The 20813-nt window shown below is 40.6% G+C and overlaps 1 protein-coding gene across 1 annotated transcript in view; it reads right to left on the reverse strand.

Moving 5' to 3' along the window:
• scube1 (signal peptide, CUB domain, EGF-like 1) overlaps positions 1-20813 on the reverse strand; it is a 98388-nt gene that overhangs the window by 32575 nt on the left and 45000 nt on the right. The window contains exons 5-7 of the mRNA XM_072672944.1: positions 19872-19997; positions 14574-14690; positions 6989-7078 (exon numbers count right to left, since the gene is read on the reverse strand). Of these exons, the coding sequence (XP_072529045.1) occupies positions 6989-7078; positions 14574-14690; positions 19872-19997 (333 nt within the window). The remainder of the gene's footprint in view (positions 1-6988; positions 7079-14573; positions 14691-19871; positions 19998-20813) is intronic.

A 20813-nucleotide genomic window follows, 5' to 3' on the forward strand; every position in this document is an offset into this window, starting at 1 on the left:
AAGAAATGTGATACCATGCAAAATAAGGAAAGAAGGCTTGAGATTGATAAAAAATAAAATCTTGACAAAAGTATTGGGACACCTGCTCATTCATTGTTTCTTCCCAAGGTATTAAAAAAGAGTGCTTTTGTTGAAGTAACTATCTCTACTCTATCTCTAACTTTCTACTAGATTTTGGAACCTTTCTGTGAGTATCTAATTGCATGATTCTGCAATAATAGCATTAGTGATCTTGGAAGGATAACACCCAACCATATTCCCCTAATTCCCAATCCAGCATCCATCATTCTACATCATTTCACTGCTCCAGAGAGGGCATCCTGGGGGGGTTTATACACCTCTAGCCAATGCCTGGCATTAGGCATGGTGCCAATAGGTTTATGTTTATCTGCTCCAGAGAGTCCTATTCTATTGGCAGTATTTTTCCACTGGGACTAGACAAGCTGTTAGCAATAAGTGCAACTTAAAGTAGCTGAATGCATTTGGGGGTGTCCACAAATATCTGGACATATAGTGTATATTATATCATGTGTAGAATAGGTGAAACTCTACTACTGGGCTACTACGTGGCTACTGGACATATGAAGAGTCGCACTATCAGTTTGATTATCCACATACAAAATGTGGTGAGGTGTGACCAAAGACAAAGCAACACTGAGGCAAAAAGGCCAGGCTGAATTTAAAAACTGTAAAAAGAGGAAAGGAAGAATGAAGGAGGAGGACTGTTCTGCCGGACGGTTTGGTTTGAAAGGGCCGTAGAAGCTAAACCTAAATGATTTATGCCAACGACCCTGTTATTACCGGCTAATGCTACAGGCCATTCTACTGCACACATGCACACACTCTGTAACAGCTGGACCCACACAGCCTAAGGGGTCTGACTGTTCACAGGGCAAATTCACACATACACAAACACACACACACACACACACACACACAGTGAAGACATTCACAGGCCTCTATCACAAATGTAATGTAAAAAATAAATGATGTAACATGTAGCTGCAAAAATACAAATATCCAAAAATGTCTGTGAACACCCTTCTAATGACACCCTTCTAGTCCCTGTAGAGAAGTACTGCCAGTAGAATAGGACTCTCTGGAGCAGATACACATGAACCTATTGTCACCATGCCTAATGCCAGGGTTGGGCTAGAGGGGTATAAATGCCCCCCTCCCCCAAGTGTTGATCTGTTGATCAGTTGGAGATGAAGGTGGGTTGGTGATCATTCAACATCCTGACCTCATTAACACTCTTTTCAATGAATACAATCACTGAATGCCATCAAATCCTCAGAGACAGAGAGAGTTACCCCAACAAATACAGGATAAACTGTTTTGTAAAACCCTTGATTATGGGACAACCAAATGAATGAGGAGTTGTCCCAATACTTGTGTCCATATAGTGTAATTATGAGAGCAGACAAATCTAAAGGAAGTAAGATAAAGTGCAGAAATGTCTTCAGAAAGTAAGGTGTGCTTCCTGGCTGATGGATGTGTGGGGTTTCATAACTGTGTGGTGAAAGATGAAGATTCCTCAGCCTTGTTTGTGTGAGAGGGGTCCTTTTGGCCAAGGGCCAGTAAAAACCTGGCAAGGCTCACAGTCACAAATTCACTAGAACTATCCACTTCACAGGCTGACCTAGAACTAACACTTGAAGTAGAAGTGACTCAGATGTTAACTGACATGGAAAATGAGCAAAAAAAAAAACACAGCAAGTACAATGAGATGGAGGACCATCATCATCCTCTTTCACCTCAGAGCATGAAGATGTACTGAACTCTACAATGATTTTGGGAAAAAGGTTGTCCCTGAGACGTAGCTGCTCTGAGATATGTGGTATGTTCAGGTCAACACATCAGCCATCAGCTCTCCACCAGCTCTCCACATGTCCCACACATGGCCGTTTATTTACATGCCTTAAATTTCCCTTTTCTAAGTGAGTACTTTTTGAAAGTCTTATTTGTACTCTTTTTCCCTGGGGCCACATTTTTTTCCGCATTACATGTCCATGCACAGGATCAGCAAGGCTGTAAAGTGCCTTGAATGTATAACTCATATAGGGTAAAGATGCAGTAGTGTTCACCAATACTACCTGCACTGAACTGCGACATCGTCTGGGCCAGTGCTGTTAAGACTGTCCGAACATAACCCCTAATAGTCCATACATTAAAGTTATTAATTCCATTTCGCTGGATTTTTATAAAATCACTCTACATAATTACTTATTTAATTACATAATGTGTTATTATTATTATTATTATTATTATTATTTTATACAGTTCACATTATGGATTGACAGCTTTAAGTGAGCAAAACCAATATTTCCTCTTCAACTCATCATTTATTTATTCACGTATTTATTCGTATACTGACACAAATGTGCTACACTATTTGGACAAAAGTATTGGGACACCTGCTCATTCATTGTTTCCTGTGAAATCAAGTCTATTAAAAAAAGAGTTGATCCTGCTTTTGGTGAAGTAACTGTAGATTTTGGGGCACTGCTGTGAGGATTTGATTGCATAAAGCGACAATAGTGTTAGTGAGGTCAGGACATTGGATGATTACCACCCCAACTTGTCCCAAAAGTACTGAATGGAGCTTCATGTGTTCTGAAAAACACAGTTCCACTGCTCCACAGCTCAATGCAGACATGTTGCTAATAGGTTCATGTTTTTCTGCTTCAGAGTCCTATTCTATTGGCAATACATATCTACATCTGTAACAGCAACAGGTGCAACATAACCCCTTAAACAGGTCTTCCGAAGGGCCAAAACTGTTATTACAAGCTTCTATTACTAAGTATTTGGCTCCATGTTTCTACGGAAGACCCTGTAGTTACTGAATAATGCACATTAGTGTGTAATAAGCCTTGCTGCGTTAAGAGGCTTATAGTAGCTGAGTGCATTCATTAGAAGGGGGGTCCACAAGCCTTTGGGCATAGAGTGTATTAACTGAAAGTTTAGAATGTGTACTAATTCTGGAAGGGAAGGTGGAACCACACCATCTTTCTCTTTGGAAGACTGGAGTTTGATTCCCTGGACAATCAAGTGCAGCATGCTACATTAATAAGGGTCATGGACAAGACTTCTAAAACTACATTCACTCACTTTTGCAGGCATCAGCTGAGTGCCATACATGTAAATGTTATAGGCAATTTTGCTTGTTTCAATAAGCTACTAGAAAAAGCATCCTGCATCTCCGGCAGAGATAAACAGCTTCTAAGGGCAAAGGTTCTAAACTGAAAGTCTTGGTGGTTATTTAGCCTGCTTCCCTTCTTAAGGGAAACCTATTAGATGCTAGCACAAGCCTTTCATATACATTTTGTTATAAACATCCAATCATGCTTTTCAAGGGGTCCTTAGTAAAGTAAAAAAAAAAAAGGCTGGGGGTTATTCAGCCCATTCCCTAAGAGAATCATGAAATCATTGTCTCCCTGAGTTCTTCTAGGGTTCCTTTGTAAAGAAAAAATAAAAAATAAATAAGTTTTAGATTGAAGGCATTGGTGGCTCCATCTTCCCAAGTTCTTCTAGGGCTCCTTTGTAAAGTAAAAAAAAAGTTCTAGATTGACTGCTCTGGGGGTTATTCAGCCCGTTCCTTAAGAGAAACCTATTGGTTGCAAGTGCAAGTCTTTCATAGACATAAAAAAACATTAAATTAGAGTCTCCCCAAGTACTTCCAGGGCTTCTTAATGAAGCAAAAAAAAGAATACGTTCTAGATTAAAGGCATTGGTGGTTATTGATACTGTTTCTTAGGAGAAACGTATTAAATGTTGGAACATGCCTTTCATATACATTTTGTTAAAAATGTTCTTCTCAAGTACTTCAAGGGTTCCTTAGTAAAGTAAAAAAAAAGGATATGTTCTAGATTGACGGTATATGAAAAAAGGTTTAAGTTCTAGATTGAAGGTATTGGTGGTTATTCAGCCTGTTCCTTTAGTGAAACCTGTTTGCTGTAGCTACAAGCCTTTCATAGACACTGGTCTTACTAAGTTCTTTAGAGTTCCTTTGTAAACAAACAAAAAAGAAATGTTCTAGATAGGTGTTCTAGATAGATGGTCTTGGGGGTCATTCAGCCTGTTCCTTTAGGGAAACCTATTTGTTGTAGGTACAAACCTTTCATAGACACTGTTTTTACTAAGTTCTTTAGGGTTCCTTTGTTAAAAACAAAAAACAAAAAAAGAAATGTTCTAGATAGATGTTCTAGATAGATGGTCTGGGGGGCATTCAACCTGTTCCTTAAAGGAAACCTGTTATAGATACTTTGTTAAAAAACATAAAATCATGGTTTCCCCAGGTTCTTCATGGGATTCCTAGTAATGAGCACTCAAAGAACCATTTGAATGCATACATGGTTATTTATGTGATAAAAATGTTCTCTAAAATGAAACCTCTTCATATGGGAGTTATTAAGGGTTATAAAGGGTTCTGCTCTTGTTAGAAGTCAGAGCTCTGTTTTATTACTCATGTCCCAAACCCTTAGCAGTTTCTACACTAAATGGCCACAGTGTCTGTCTAATTTGAAATGGACTGTATTGTAACTGTATAAAGCCATTTGATAAAAAACTGCCTTTGGAACTTTTTCAGGGTTCAAGGGTCTGATCCAAAGACTTCTCTTTTCCTCTCTCTCTCCTCTCCACTCCTTCTCCCTCTCTCTTTCTACGCTTTTGAATACTACTGGAGCAAAGAAGGCTTTTTCACTGATGCTGAGTCTCCAGTTCATTTTGCCAGCATGGTCGCATCCTGGTGCTGTTGGCCACAGCTGTGACAGCAGGGCAAACTGAAGTGGAAACACTGAGTGTCAAATCTAACATGCTCCTGAGGCACTGCTCCACACACACTCACACACACACAGAAGCACCCTACTGTGTAAATTTTTACAGTTACAGTTATTATTTTTTTGTGAAATAAAGTTAAAGGATGCCATAGTTTCATAATTGCGGTCGAGGAAGTTGTGCTCTATTAAAGCAAAGAGGTCCTACCAGAAAGTAGGCAAATACATAATTAAAATATCACGATTAACTGAAAACAACTTATAAGAAGTGTAATAAAACAATATGTTTCAGCTGGAGAATCACTTGCAAACACAAGCAGCTTCATTTAGTAAGCTACTGCTTAACCCAGAGGTCTCCAACCTTGGTCCTGTGGGGCTACCTTCCCACAAAGTTTGGATCCAACCCTAATCCAGCCCCCCACATCCAACTGATTACTGCCTTCAGAAGCCCTTAATTGGTTGAATGAGGTGTGCTATATTTGGGTTGGAGTTAAAACCTGTAGGACCTTCAATATCATGTGATTGCTACAGACTGAAAAAAAAATTGACAAATTGGTGCTTCCCCTGAGTGACCTTCAGCACCAGCTTCAATCAATACCTGCTTTGATATCAAAAAAGAAGATTAGTAAAAAAGAAAGGCCAGTGAAAGGATCTGTCTCTCTGGGGCCTAAAGGTAAAGAATGCTGTGGAACGTTTGGTAAGCACAAGGTTGGTTACTGGACAGTCCTTCTCTCTCCTATAGGGGGAAAAGGTGATAAAGTAATATTATGGAAAGAAAGAAAGAAAAAAAGGAAGAAAGATAGTAAGTAAGAAGAGAAGAGCGAGGTAGAAACACTTTGTCTTCCTGTTCCTGTACGTCAGAAACAGCACGCTTAAAACAAGACAGATTGGATTTGATATCATTTCATTTGGTTTGATCCAGTTGGCCTCCGTTTGATGAAATCCGATTCTAATTGATTAGTTTTCATTTGATTTAGTAAAATCCGATTTTACCTGACGGTCAAATTTTCTATTTCAAACCACTTATGATGAACCTAAAATCGCATTACCATGATCAAAAGCATTGACTGAAGGAACACCATATACAATTTGAGAGTAGGGACACAGGGAAAAAGGTTATTCTATCAAAGAATAGGCAGAATTCTCAGTTTTATTGTCTTGTAATTCATGCAAATGAAATCCTAGGCAGTAGAAGCATAAACTGCAACTCATATACTTGCATTTGTTCATCACAGTTCATGTCTTAATTCCAATACATTATATAGGCTGGTGTGGCTATAGTTTTCAGAAAATGTTCAAACGAAATTTGAATAGTTTGGCCCTTTAACTCTGTCTGTGTTATGTGGTTTTACAGTAGCACCATGGCCTAAGTCAATATAGGGTTGATAAACAGCAAACCAGGATGTCTTTGTAGTTCTAACAGTATGACTATATATAAACACTACATGAATAAACACTGCGGCAAAATCCAGGAATACAGAGATATATAGTATACTGTGTTCAGACAAATCCGAATTTTTTATACACAGGAAGTTTCCAAATATGCCATCATACCCTCAATATTTGGATAAAGTATGACCAAATCTGTGGCATATCATCACTCTGTCACTGAAGCATGTACTGTGGAATGTTGCGTACATTAGGTGGTGACAGTAGATGACATTTTGCCTAATATTCAACTGATTCAAAATAAAATATCTGAATATTTACTAAGACTGGATAAAACTGAACAAACTTGAGAGCCAAGAGAATCAAGGTTACTTTTGTACAACGCTGCAAAAAGTAGAAAGATCTCTGGTCTTTTGTCTACCAGAAACTCTTTCATTTCATACACTGGAATGGGAATTGCATGGGAATTGTCAAATTTGATTATATATATATATATATATATATATATATATATATATATATATATATATATATATATGTCTGTACTGTTCGTATAATAGGGAATAGAGAATGGTTGGGAGTAGGTTTGAGAAAGTTTAGAAGAAACCTTGTCATGTTTAGAGGACCCATTCCCTCGCTTTGTCAGACACAGAAACACCAGAAACAACCAGAAACTTTCAAGGATGGTGGAGGGTGAAAAAAGAGGGGGGGGGAGAGCAACTCAAACAAAACAAATAAAAGGACAGAAAGAAAATAAAGGGTAGAGGGGAAATAAGCACAAGCGCCATGGCAACACATAGAAAGAGGAAGAAAGGAGTTACCCATAAGTAGACGCCGTTTCACCCGCTTGTCCACATCAGCTACTGACGTGGTATTGAACTCAGAGCTCTCAATTGCAGCCTCATCTTTCTCTAAAACACAAGTGACAGAGGACAAACAGGGAGCAGTAGGTTAATTAGAAGCCCAATGTCCATCGCCCCGCACAGACAGCCCTGCCGCAGGCCGCCTGGCCTCAGGCACCCGGCTCGCAGACCTCTGAAGAGCAGGCTAGACTGATTCCCACGTCAGTTTGTCCAGGAGCACTGGGACAGACTGATGAGGCACAGGCTGACCTGCTCACAGTCGCCCCCGGCTCGGAAAGCCCAGACTCAGACTGCCTGACCCTCTTGGCATTTGAGCACAAACCAAAGCCAAAAAGCAAAAAAAAAAAAAAAAAGCTGTGAAGAAGCGCCAATAAACCCTGTTAGAGTGTTAATAAAATGAATAGATCAATAAGAGGACCACCTCAAACTCTCCCAGCAAAAAAAAATCATCAACAATGATAGAGGGGGACATAGGAGGGGCTTACACGCGAAAAAAAAAATCATACTGGGGCAGGAACTTTGAGGAAGGAAGGGGATTTCAGGGAAAATGTTGACATTGACATTTGATGTTGTCGCCATTGTAGTCTTCCATATCAAACAGCCACTCAATTACCGCAGTGACAGAGAGGAGAAGTAGAGGAGGAGATAGTAGAACATCAGAGAGGGGAAGAGGGGTGAGGAATGATACACATGTCAAGGACAAACTGCATGATCGAAGGATGACAAAAGAGGACAGCATGACAGGAGAGGTCCGACTACTACAGGGAGTCTATTAGACACTGCATGTACACCGTTGTGGAGGAGGACCCTTTAATAGAGTGATAGAGGAACAGAGGAGGGGGGGATGACATGGAAGAAACGGAAGAAACGGAAGTGCTGTCTCATGGTCGGGGGCCATGAGAAGAACCTGGGTTTGGAGGTGGAAGGGCATGCAGAGAGAAGAACGTGGAGAGATGGATGACAAAAGTCTGGGGCAGCGCTGGTTGCCTGTTTGTCTATGGAACACATCACACTTGGCTTTGACAATCAAGTCAATGCAGGGAACTAGGTTCCGAAGGAGGGGTAGGGGCGGGGTGTCGTCACGGTCAGGCTTGTGTGGGTTACTGTAGATGGTTAATTAATGAGCATGCAGATACACCAGAGGAAGACTGGTGGGGGGAGGGTCGGTTCAGGAGCTTGGCCAATCAACACAACAAAGGGAGTGGGCTTTGCTTCAAAGCATGGTGGAGATGGGTCCTGAAAGTCTGTTCAGCCTCCAGTCTTGTGCTGCATACTATAAGCGGCAGTGGGGCTTATGGCTCGGAGGACGCTTCAGCCGACTGGAACTGCGGCGCGCACTAATGAATGTTTGGGCGTGTGCGTGTGTACGGGCCTTGGCTAGGATTGTGGGCGTCGAAGAAGAAAAAGGAATACAATGGCTCCAAGACTGTCCATAAGGAACTGGGTTCCGGTTCTAACAGGTCCTTGCAAAGGACACCAGCAAATCAGGGGTTGGAGAAAGCACAAAATAATAACAGAAAACCAAGAACAAGACCAAAATAATAATTAAAACGCTACTTCTATAATGAATAAAGTATAAACGGATGCACTACTGTAAAGAGCTCAGTGGTTACTATTAATGTTTATACCAATACAGAAGGGAAGACATAACAAAATCAAAAGGGAGACAGAAGATCTTTACACAAATATTCATGCAGGCAAATGACAGCTTTGTGGTGTTAAAGAAAGAAGAGAGGTCGCAGACACATGAGCAGGTTAGAGTGAGAAGGGGGGGTGGGGGAAAGTGAACAGAGGGCTCAGAAACTGAGGTGATAGAGGACATGCATTCGGAATGACAAGGGGACGGTTTACATGGAGAGGGGGTGGCAGATGAGTGGGTGGCGGAGTCGAGGCCTTTGTTTGTGTCGTTTAGCCACGGAGGATGCAAAATGACAGGACGGATACACATGCTTGTCATAAAAGGTCAGGAATCAGGACAGGCCATTGGCTAGCTGCTTTCAGTCAGAGAGGGCCAGCAGGGGTTGGTCATGGGGCCCATACTTTTCTGTTTGGTTTTGGGGACACTACATTGATGAAGGCTGCAATTGAGATGCTCGTCATCTTTATTTATCATATTTATTTGTTGCTCGTTACTTTCTTGGAACTATCCTTTTTTTGGCAGAAGTGTGCCTACACTTCTTACAGTCACCCTTAAAATTGCAGACAAGACAGGCAATCAGTAACTTTCACCAGAGAGGCAGGAGAAAGAGGAAGAGCAAGGAAGCCTGTGAGAAACGAGCTACTAGCAGAAGGGAGCTCTAAAGAAGCACTACACACAGGGACAGACTAGACCCACACAGCACAGCTACGCACACAGACCACAACGAGGGTCCGGAGAGACAGACAGAGAGAAGAGGGAGAGAGACAGAAAGAGGGAGAAAGAGATGGGGAGGGGAGGGTCAGTCTCTACACTCCTCTTCTGGTCTCTGCGGCTGTTTGCTTCGGCTGCTCCTTCGGAAGCTGCAAATAAGACTGTGGTGAGTAGGACAGCAGGCGGCAGGACAGGGGAGAACAGAGGAGTCTCCACTGGGCTCTGCATGGCCAGGCAGAGGCACAATTCCAGTGTAGGATAATCAGCAGGAAGGATCACACACAAACACACACATGTTCAGGAGTTTATTGCGTTTGGGAAGAGTTCTCATGTGTGCTAGAACCAAGGAATACTGTGGTGATGCACAAGTCACAATACATCAGTGGTAAAGAAGACACCATTCAAAAGATCAGCAGGAAGATTAGCCACGGAATTGACGTTCCCTCTTCCTATGGAGTAAATGTGCCGGCGAACGGCGGAATTGAATCGAAGGTAGCTCCTGTACAAATTATACTCTTAAAAATAAAGGTGCTTTTTTACAAGAGTTCTTTGAGCAACGCCACACTTTTGGTTCCACAAAGAAGCAAATACATGTGTAATTGAGATGTGTGTGTGTCAAGAACCTTTAAATTGGTAAAGAACCAAGGAAAGGTTCCTTGAACCCTAGATGAGTCTTCACACCCACAGATGCCACAGCAGAAACACTTTCAGTTCCATAAAAAATGTTTGCAATAGAGATGTGTGAGTGTGAAGAACCTTAACATTTGTAAAGATCCTTTACATCAAGTTACGATTCCTTGAACCATAGAAGGTTAATCACAATCACGGATACCATAGACGGCCTACTTTTGGTTCCATAAAGAACCATGTTTGCAATAGAGACGTGTGAGTGTGATGAACCTTGACATCAAGTGAAAGTTCTTTCAATATTTAAAAGGTTCTTCACACTCTCATGTACAGTAGAAGAACCATTTACAGTTCCACACAGAGCCATTTTGAAGAAAGAGCTGTGTGAGTGTGAAGAATCATTAAACTCGCAAAGAACCTTTACATCAAGTGAAGATTCCTTCAATCTTAAAAGGTTCTTCACACTTACAGATGCCATGGACGAACCTGGGGATGTTTCATAGAGATGTGTGAATGTGAAGAACCTTTAAATTAAACAAAAAAAAATCTTTACATCAAGGACAGGTTCCTTAAACCTTTAGAAGGATCTTCACACTCACATATGCCATAGAAGAACCACTTTTAGTTCCATTAAGAACCATGTTGTCAATACTGATGTGCTCATGTGAGAAACCTATAATTTGGCAAATGATCCTTTACATCAAGTGAAGATTCCTTAAACATTTAAAAGGTCCAAGATGCCACAGAAGAACTGCTTTTGGTTCCATAAAGAATTATATTTATAATATAGATCTGAGTGTGAAGAATCTATAAATTGGTAAAGAACCTCTACATTAAGTGAAGGTTCTTCATGCTCACACACCTCTATTTCAAACATGCTTTTGTATGGAATTAATAGTGACTCTTCAATGGCATCACTTGTAGCACCTTTATTGTTAAAAGTGTAGCACCCAAATCTAGTCCTTGAGTTCTTTCCAGCTTGGCACTGAGCAGACATTTTGGCCTGACTAAGGGGATTTGTCTGGTCCCGCTGTGGTGCCGTATACAAGGTAAGGGATATGTAACATGTAGTGACTAAATGTGCTTCCTGCCTGTGAACATGTTGATCCTGTGAGGCCAGCACCGACATGACTGATGACCCTTCACAACAATGCCGACGTGTCCAAAAACGCCCCGGGGCACTGGGCTAAGTCGCAGGCTCATGTGAGCCCAGCTAAACAAGGCTGCCAGCTATTGAGTACATTATTCCAGACAGTCCGCAGCGCAACAACCCAACAGCCAGGCATTTAGGATCCAGGACTGCTGCTAACAGAAGAGGCATAATAATCCGTCTCACATGCAGATACATACTCTCTCTCTCTCTCTCTCTCTCTCTCTCTCTCTCTCTCTCTCTCTGTGGAACATTTTACACTTGCACCACCGCATGTGATGATAAATGGTTGCTTTAAATGATAAACTCGGGGTGTAAAAAACTCACACAGGCACAAGAAGAAACTCTGGATAGAGGTATCGGGGTGTAGCTGGCCTCGGATTTTGCAATTCTGTCTCATGAATGCTCGATGATGAGACAGTAGGGACACAAGGGATCGTCTAACCCTACGCCAAGACAAAAAAAAAAAAAGAAGCCCTATGTTCTGCTCAAGATGTTCTGGAAGGGTTCTACTTCGATCTCTCCGCTGGCATAAGGATGTCTTAAAATAAAAGAGGCTCTTCCTGCCCTCCAAACCAAACACGGCCTGGAGACACAAGCTAAGAAAAATAAGCGTAAAGAAAAAACTTACCTGCAGCAGTCCATTTGTTTTCTGAAATGCGCTAAAAAAAGAGACACAAAAAAACCCTTTCCTCTTCTTTTCTGAGGTATCGCACGCAAATATGGCTGTACCCACACTGCGTATAAAGTTTTCCCATTTCTGTGAATATGGCACTGCTCCATGGGCCGGATGGCTGCCTTTTCCACCATTATGAGGATGATGAATGTGTTTTGCGCTCAAGGCTTTCATTGATGAAGTTTCCATCACGCAGCACATCTTCCCCGACCCAGTGTGCACACATACCTCCTTTCTGCCTAACACCCAAACTCAATCTTTCTTTCTTTCTTTTTTTGTCTTTCTATTTCTCTCCCTCCTCCTCGGGCCAGGGAAATGGCTGGAGCAAGAGAATATTAATGTCTTCATTTATATATATATATATATATATATAGAGAGAGAGAGAGAGAGAGAGAGAGAAACAAATATGGCAATATTGGGCTTCCAGCGATTTCTTTGAACTGTTCATTTTCTGGGGGCAGAATGAGGCTACAACATACATCAGGTTTCATTTTTGCTGGTTTTCTGAAATCAACACAGGCTCAGATTTATACATGCAGGGTCAAATGTATACATACAGCAAACCTAATATGCAGTTAAATATCCTTTAGCAAGTTGCACACTGACCAGGTGCTTTAGGTGGCCATCAACAAGGATGAATATTGAATATTTGACCACTCTTTTTGGCAGAATTGGTTCAATTAAATGGATTGGAATGAAAATGGAAGCCTACATACACTCATTGACACAAAAACAATACAACAAATAACACACCAAGTAGTTGGAGTAGTTGGAATCAAATGAAGCTTTCTATGTGTGCCTGTATGAGCGAAAGTATTTAAGTTTATTGGGGAAAACCATACAATTGAAAGGAAGCTCTAGTACCCTGTTGGGCAGCCTCTAGCCTGGATAGAAGGTAGGATATGGTTGGCCATGGAGGCCAACAGGTTTTGTCTGCGGCACATTTGCCCACAGATGGTGCAGCTGTGTCTGTAGATCCTGCACAGGTAGTGCTGCAACCTGTTGGAGATATTCCTGGGAAACCCTTGCTGCAGGTGGGCGAGCATTATCCTGCTGAAAAGTGCCAGTTGGAAGGCCTGCCATGAGAGGCATTGCATGTGGCCACTGGATGTCCTGCACATATCGCTGAGCAGATGTGGTTCAAGCCCCTTGTAGTCCAGGTTTCTTGTTTACGACACCACTGCAAACGAAGGCGAAGGCTTTGGCAGACTGTAACCTGCGCCTTGGTGGACCTTGGGTTGCTCCAGATCATCCGAACCAATTTCCTCTCAGATATGGGTGACAGTTCAGGTCTTTTTTCAGACCACTGCAAAGTGACTACACCTCCCAAAAACTTGTATGTATGAACTTGTATATGAGGATCTTATATGAGATGGCTATTAGAGAAACTCATGATCATGACTTATGATCCAATGAGTGCTGTCAAACAAACTCTACCTGACTACAGCTACCAGCTGTAGTCAATCATGATCACTGACAGGAAGTTAAGAGACCATGGCAAGGTAAAAGACATTTCAGAATGTTCAGCATTAAACAATGAATGCTTTGAGTCCCAGTGGTGACATCCCATATAAATAAAACTGCCATGTCTTAGTAAGCTGTGGGAACAAGATAATTAAGTGGTGGCCACAACTTAGTATGCATGAGGTCAAGAAAACAAAGCAATTCTTATGAAATTAAATCAGGTGAGCTGCTGGTGGAACTGTATGAATTGATACAGTGACTACAACTTAGTAATGACGTGATCTTGTTCCGACATCTTACTAGGTCATGGTCATGACCTAATTTTTAAGTCCTGGCCACCACTTAATTTTCTTGTTCCCATGTCTTAAAAAGTCATGGCCATAACTAAGTAAAGGGTGGGAATGTGATTCTATGTTGTGTCTATGGCTTAGTTGTATTTATGTGGAATTTTATAAATAAAATTAGTTGTATTTATGGCAGGGCTCCGTAGTATGTATATTTTGGACCCTGTGTGGATAATGTTGACTGCTGCTGAGTTCAGGACCCCCCCCCCTCCCAAAAAAAAAAAAAAATCCAAAAGACTTCCTATAAAAGAAGTGTGTCGTAAACTAATTCTTCCCTAGAAAAAAAAACAGTTCAAAGAAATCACTGAAAGCCCAAAATTGCTATGACATTCAGAGAGAGATACCGAGAGAGAGGGCGAGTTCAGAGGGGCATGAGTGAAATAAAGGACAAGACAAATGACTAAATTAGCAGAGTGTCTCTAGTCTCAGTGTGAAAACGAATGGGCCGATCTGTTATTACATTAGCTTCAAGCTGCGAGAGCAAGCCATCATGGTCCCCTAAGCAGACAGGCCAAGGATGATTCCTAGGTTAGAGTTTTGCATCCCAGCTATGAGGCCTCTTACTGTGGCTGGGCCTCTTACACCCCCATCCACCACAACACACTCTTCTGCTGCAGGCCCCTCTGACTGCCTATAATACAGACAGTTCGGCTGACCCACAAAAACTCACGCTGACAAATGAACTACACTGTTTATTGAAACTGTTCCGAGCTCAAAGCTGTGCTATGGCTCAAAGCTCTCTCCATCTCTAGCTCTCTCTCTCTCTCTCTCTCTCTCTCTCTCTCTTTTTCACAGCTTGAGAGAGTGTGTGTGTAGTGTCTGGAGTTTTATGGTGTTTGCTGACACTACTCTGGGCTACGCACACGACATGGCAGGTTACTACCTCAAATGTGTGTTATGTGTGCATGCATGCATGTATGTGTGAAACTTACCAATGCAGGTCTTGCTGTCGGAGTGGAGGGCATATTTCTGGTGACAGCCGCACACAGGTCCCACCTCAGTGTCATCACATGTGTGCTGGCAACCGCCATTTCCATAGTTACACGTCACTGGCAATGCACAACGACTGTGAGGGGGGCTTAAAGCATTCAGCACACACAGACATACATGCTCTTACACATACTCTGCATTTCTCTCTCTCTCTCTCTCTCTCTCTCTCTCAAGACAGTGCCAATACAGTACTCTGCAAAAGTGTAGTGCAATCAAAATCAAAAATAGTTGTGACATCTCCAGACACTATATGGATTTATATATCTCCACCAGCAGCTGATTTACTTTAATAGAGGATTGATTACATAAACCAGGGCCAAATTCACAAAAGTGCCTTAACCCCTTAATACAGAATAGCTTATTACACACTAAAGTGTATTATTCAGTAACTACAGGGACTTCTAAACAAATTGGGTTGGGCTTTTCTTTGGTAATAGAAGTTTGTTATAACACTTCCGATCCGCTGGTGGTCTATAGGTTGTTTAAGGAGTAAAGGAAGAAATTCTTCTTAGATGTATTTGTTTTCTTAGCCCACTGCTTGTTATTCTTCAAAAATCCTCTTTTATGGATCTTCTCACTTTTTTCTTATTTTTTCCTGTACAAAAACTCCTAAAAACAGTTGATATTCTTAAGAAATATGTTTTTAAATATTTCCATAACCCTATGATATCCTCACACTTGTAGACTGGTACAAAATCAGAAAGGAGACCTTTATAATGATCCTATGATCAGTTAAAAAAAAGCAGAATTACAAGAATCCATGTCTAATTACACTACATTAAATGTAGATATATAAGTATGTGGAAGTCTCTACATAAGGGAAATAATGTATTTTCTGTTTTAGAAGATGTATTTATCTAATGTAATGTAACTGTTTCTACTGTAACTTATGGTCTCTCGTTTACTGACATTTAAAATTATGCTTTTCCTCCCTTTTACTCAATCATTTAACTGAATAATGGACAAGAAAATGCTTCATAAAAGGCTATGTTAAAAAAACTCTATGTCTATGCCAGTAACTGTAACTGTAACTGTTCACAACTATGCTCTTATGATGATGGATTTCATTGCCCTTGTAAATTGAACAAATCCCTAATAAGAAAATGGTGACTGTCAGAAGCTTCTTTAAGTGGGTTTTAAGAAGAAATGTTTTTTTTTCTTAAGAATGACTGGTGAATAAGGCCAATTCATATGAACTTTTCAGTGTTTATCTTAAGATCCTTCTTAAGTTTTTCTTAGAAAAGAAACCTCCATAGGATTTTCTTAAGATACTCTTCATTACTTTCTCATGTAGTCATTTGAAACAAAGCTCGAATCAAACTAAGTGTTCAAAACATTTCAGTAAAGAAGAGCTTGAAATCATGGTGGAGGAAACAGCCAACCAAAAATTTGAAAAGTAACTGTGGCTTGACATTAGAAAGCCATTATTTCTCTTATGTAGAAACTGACGGAACAATCTTCAAGTTGCACATTAAGCATAGTTAAACTATTGATATCTAGAATGATCATTCTAAAGGCTGACCTTTTGAACTCTTACAGTGTAAGAAGAGTGTGAGGCTACTGTAAGGCTACAAATTTAAAGGGAAAACTTAAGAAAAAAAAGAACACTTTAGCTTAACTATTATTTTAAGTATAAAGCTAAGATATATATCTTTTTTATTCAAAAGATTTTTGGAAGAAAAACACATGATCTTTTATGTCTGAATTATGTATGTAAGTATGTAAGTAAGCATAAATAAAAAAACAAAAAAATTCTTAAAAAGAACTTTTATAAATCCGGCCCAGATATAGCTTCACAAAGCATTTCTCAGCCTACAGACTTTTGCACAGTTCTACACGTACAGTACATACAAAATCTACAAAATCCTACATGCTGCAGGGGTCCTTGGCAGGTTTTTTTCTGTAATGTTAAAAAACACCACAGACTGTATGACTAAAGCTGCCCGAGAGATTGCAGTCATCTGAATTACTTTTCCACCAATAGTATAACCACTCATAAAACTGCCATAAGCACTGTCACAACTCAAACATTAATTTGTTTTATGTGTCATATAAATTGTACTGAAATAAACTAATACCAAACACTTCCCAAAACATTCACACTCTCACACACACACACTCAGAATATACCCTTGCTCCTCTTTAATCGAGGATGTTAAAATGTTTCACAATATTTCACTCTTGAAACTTCTGCGGAACATGGTGTGTTGCCAAACTAAGTGTAACTAATAAAAAGCTGATTCCCCGTCTCTCCCCCAGACTGCTGTCCAGTGGATTGGTTCAGGTGGGAGTTCAAGCGTTCATGGATGGGGCACTGCTCCATAATCTGCTTCGCTTTACTCCTTACCATAATCACCTTCCCCTTTTTTAAGTTTAGATCACCAATCACAACAAAACCTTATCACCATCTGAACGTCACAGCTGTCCTTTCGTGTTTTGCTTTTATGGCTAAGATGTGAGGCCATTACCCAAATTCAGCCAGTCTTTACAGTCTGCTTGGCATCTTTATCGTCTTAAAATGGGTCCAACCTAAATGAACGTTAATCTCTCTGCAATTAAAGATACATTTAAACCAAATATATATATATCAATTACATCAAAAATCACTGCTGCCCTGTTAAAGGGGTCGTAAATCGCGCACCGTGCAGCTTGATTTAGGACGTGTCAGTGTGTCTTTGCTATCGCAACGACGGGAAAAGTCTGCATTGTGCGGCTCGAAACACTATGTCTCTTAATTAATCATGGGTGTGTTTTGGGCGTAATGTGTAATAAACCAATCTGCATGTCACTTGCTATTCCCTTTAAGAGGCAGGTGCGGCCTGACTTTGGTCGATTGCTATTCCAATGGCACATAGCATTCGGCACGTGCCTGTGTTGACAATTCACTGCCAAGATAGCAATGAACGTCTGACTGACGTATGCCTAGGTTGTTTTCAGTCAGTGGTGCAACTGTGTTTTCGAGGTCACCGGTGCAGATATATTCGCAAACACTGTTGCTATTTAAATGACAATAGCAATGAGTATTGCGACGCGTCTTGCGCTGGGTGTAAGCGCGTGGAGGCAAGGCTAAAAGCTAACCAGCTACTGCTAACAGCACATCACACCAAGAGGACACAAAGAGAGGACAGCAACACTATCCAGTAAGACTCAGAAAGGATTAGAGTGTTAAAGTTAAAGGGTTAAAACTGAGCTATAATATGTGGGATCTGTGAGCTGTCGTCTGTACTGTAAACCAGATTAAAAAAGGCAGAGAAAATAGTGCCACTTCTCTGGACACTAGGGTTGGGTGGTATCTACGCTTCTCATACCGCCATGCCATCTCAAAATATCACAGCGATATATGGTATAATTAAGGATGAGGAGTAGTGTAAGCTGCGAAAGTGGCACAGATGGTTCTAGATTTACGTCGTACAATCTCATCCTGCGTTATTTTGAAACCTCAAAATAATCAAATATAAAAGTTCAGTTTGCTTACAGGATCACAGACTAAGTGAAAACTGTGCACAACCTGCATGTCTAGCTGACATAAACCCCACTTAGGGTTTAGACAAGAATGACTCTGACTGAGCAACTTGTGTTGGAAGGACAGAAAGCTGAAATGAAAGTTTTTCCTGTGGTGTTGGTTCTGTAGCCCACTCGCTAAGCTAGGCTTTGCTTGCTATTTGCTAGGCTTTGCTTTGCTCCATTCTGATTTTACAGACGACTGTTTTTTTTAAATCTTCTTTAAAACTGGGTCCAAAATTAACCAATCAAAATGCATTGATTTTATAGCTCAACCAATCCGTACAGACTATATATTCCGTAATATCCATGGAAAATGGTGTACGGAATACCTAATGTTGACAGTAAAAACTTGTGTCTTGTTTGGGCCTGTAGACTGCTATTTAGGCTTTTGGAACTGAAAGCTAGCAGGCTAAACACTTCAGAACAGACCGTGTTTTAGTTAATTGAGGCTCCAATCACACACGTTTAGAGGATATAGCTTCATATCGGAGAGCAGAAAGTAGAATGAATGGTCTTAGTAAGTGTTTTCAGATGGTTTCCAGGCAGATTTAGTAGACTTGTTCATCCAGGTTTGCTTGCTCTCCCTTTCATTTTAACTCAGCACAACCGACACCTTGTTTAATAGATACAGACACTGGACAGACATTTGACACATCAGACATGTTGTCATTTTGAAATACCGTCCACATTAGGCGATATTTTAAATACTGCTGTAAACATTCAGAGCAAATAAAGTGCAGCAGTGATTTTTGTCAAATCTGATTATAGAAGAAATATGACATATCCAGACATAGCATTGCATGTATTACCTCCAAATAGGGCAAAATACTACAACTGGTTACTACATATGGTAACTGGTTGCAAACTTATAACACGTTACAGCAACTCAATTGCCTTATGCTACGTGACTTTTATTACACCCTAAGATTTACTAATCGGCCACTACATGCCAAGCAGTGCAAACTGGCTGAACTGTTCCTTAGATATAACAGTGGGGGGAGGGGGGGAGGAACCACTGGTGGTTCCGAGAGGTTTAGGAGGTTAAATTCACTAGTTTTTGGCATAAACTGTGTTGACGTAACACATTTTACTCAAACTTAATTCAAAGTGACATTTGTTGTAGTGTACATTTAAACACTACGCATGCACACATTTGCACAGGCAAATATGCACCCAGGGTTCGTTTAGATTGTGTTTTTAGTAGACTAAAGGAAAGCAAACACATTCAAATGATTTTGATTGCACTGCTACTTTTACTTCAGTTGAAATGACTTGAATGTTGCTTTGATATGCTGACTGGATGAGTGAGTTTCTTACCTTATGACCTAATGTGGTAATTCGCAGTCCATTAACCTCATGTAATGATTTCCACATAAGTCATTGTTAAGTTTTAAGTTACTAAAATATTGTCATTATTTCACACAGTTCCCTGTGGTGCACATAAAAAGGCTATTATAAGGCAAAATATACTACATTTTGCCACTAACATAAATGACTTACTATGTACCAAGTAGTGCCAAGTCTGCAGAGCTTCACACAAGGCCTTGCCACAAAAGCTAAATTATCCATCCTGTCACATCAGCCTAAAGATTTCTTTCCCTACGAACCCTTTGCATTTGGCCAGGTGCTGACCAAGGCATTGGAAAAGAGTCAGTGAATGTGGAAAGCCAGAGACCAGAGTGTTACATGTATTTTTTTTTTTTTTTTTGGAGCTGGTGAAACCGTGCGATACCTACATCTGCAGTCCTGCTGGTTCTCCGCCAGTTCGAACCCCGGCCTGCACTCACACGACACGCCACCTTTAGGAGTCTCCCTGCAGATGTGTGCACAGCCATGATCCTTATTCATGCAGTTCATCCCATCTGCAGGACAAGAGGGAGAGAAAACGGGGGACGTTAATTTACAGCTGAAGGACGTGCTCTCCACTACAAACAATCCTCCGGCAGGCTCCTGGAGATGGACGTGTGATTTTTATGAGAGGTGTAAATTAGCTTAATGTTTCTGCCACAGGGCCCTTTATACACACAAAAGAACACTGACATTACCACTGACCCATGGATCCCAACAGAAAAAAAGTCTCCTTGAATAACACATCCAAATACCAAAAACCTTTTGTGTCTGCATAGCCGGTTGTCTCCCTCCTCCATTGGTCTTTCTCCTTTTTCTTCTCTCCCAAGTTTTTCCTTGCTTTCTCCTTTTTGTCTGTCTGTAGTTCTTCTCTCGTCTAAGATTAACATATTTTCTCCTTCAGTGAGGGTTTATTAGAATTCACTCACAAGCAATAAGCAGAACTTTGAAATACTAACAGAACAGAGCTCTGTATATACACACCCTGGACACCCCTGGCCAAATGATACCATTTGTAGTTTTTTTCCTTTTTAACTTAAGAAGTAGTGAAACCAGCCTCTGTAAAATAAATAACAATAATAATAATAATAATAATAATAATAATAATAATATAAAATAAATAAATAAATAAATAAATGTGGCCTTTGCCATAGGGTATCCCATGCCTTGCAAAGACAAAGGTCCTTTTTTTGACAAGGTCTCAAATCCAAATGTATTCAGGAATCTCATTTCTAAGCTTTATACATTCTCTGACTCTTCCAACCTTGTACTAATGTTCATCAAACATGGGCTCCTCTAAGCAAATGTCTAAAGAGTCCAAAACCAAAAGC

The sequence above is a fragment of the Salminus brasiliensis genome, chromosome 2, assembly GCF_030463535.1.
Source record: "Salminus brasiliensis chromosome 2, fSalBra1.hap2, whole genome shotgun sequence".
NCBI lineage: Eukaryota > Metazoa > Chordata > Actinopteri > Characiformes > Bryconidae > Salminus > Salminus brasiliensis.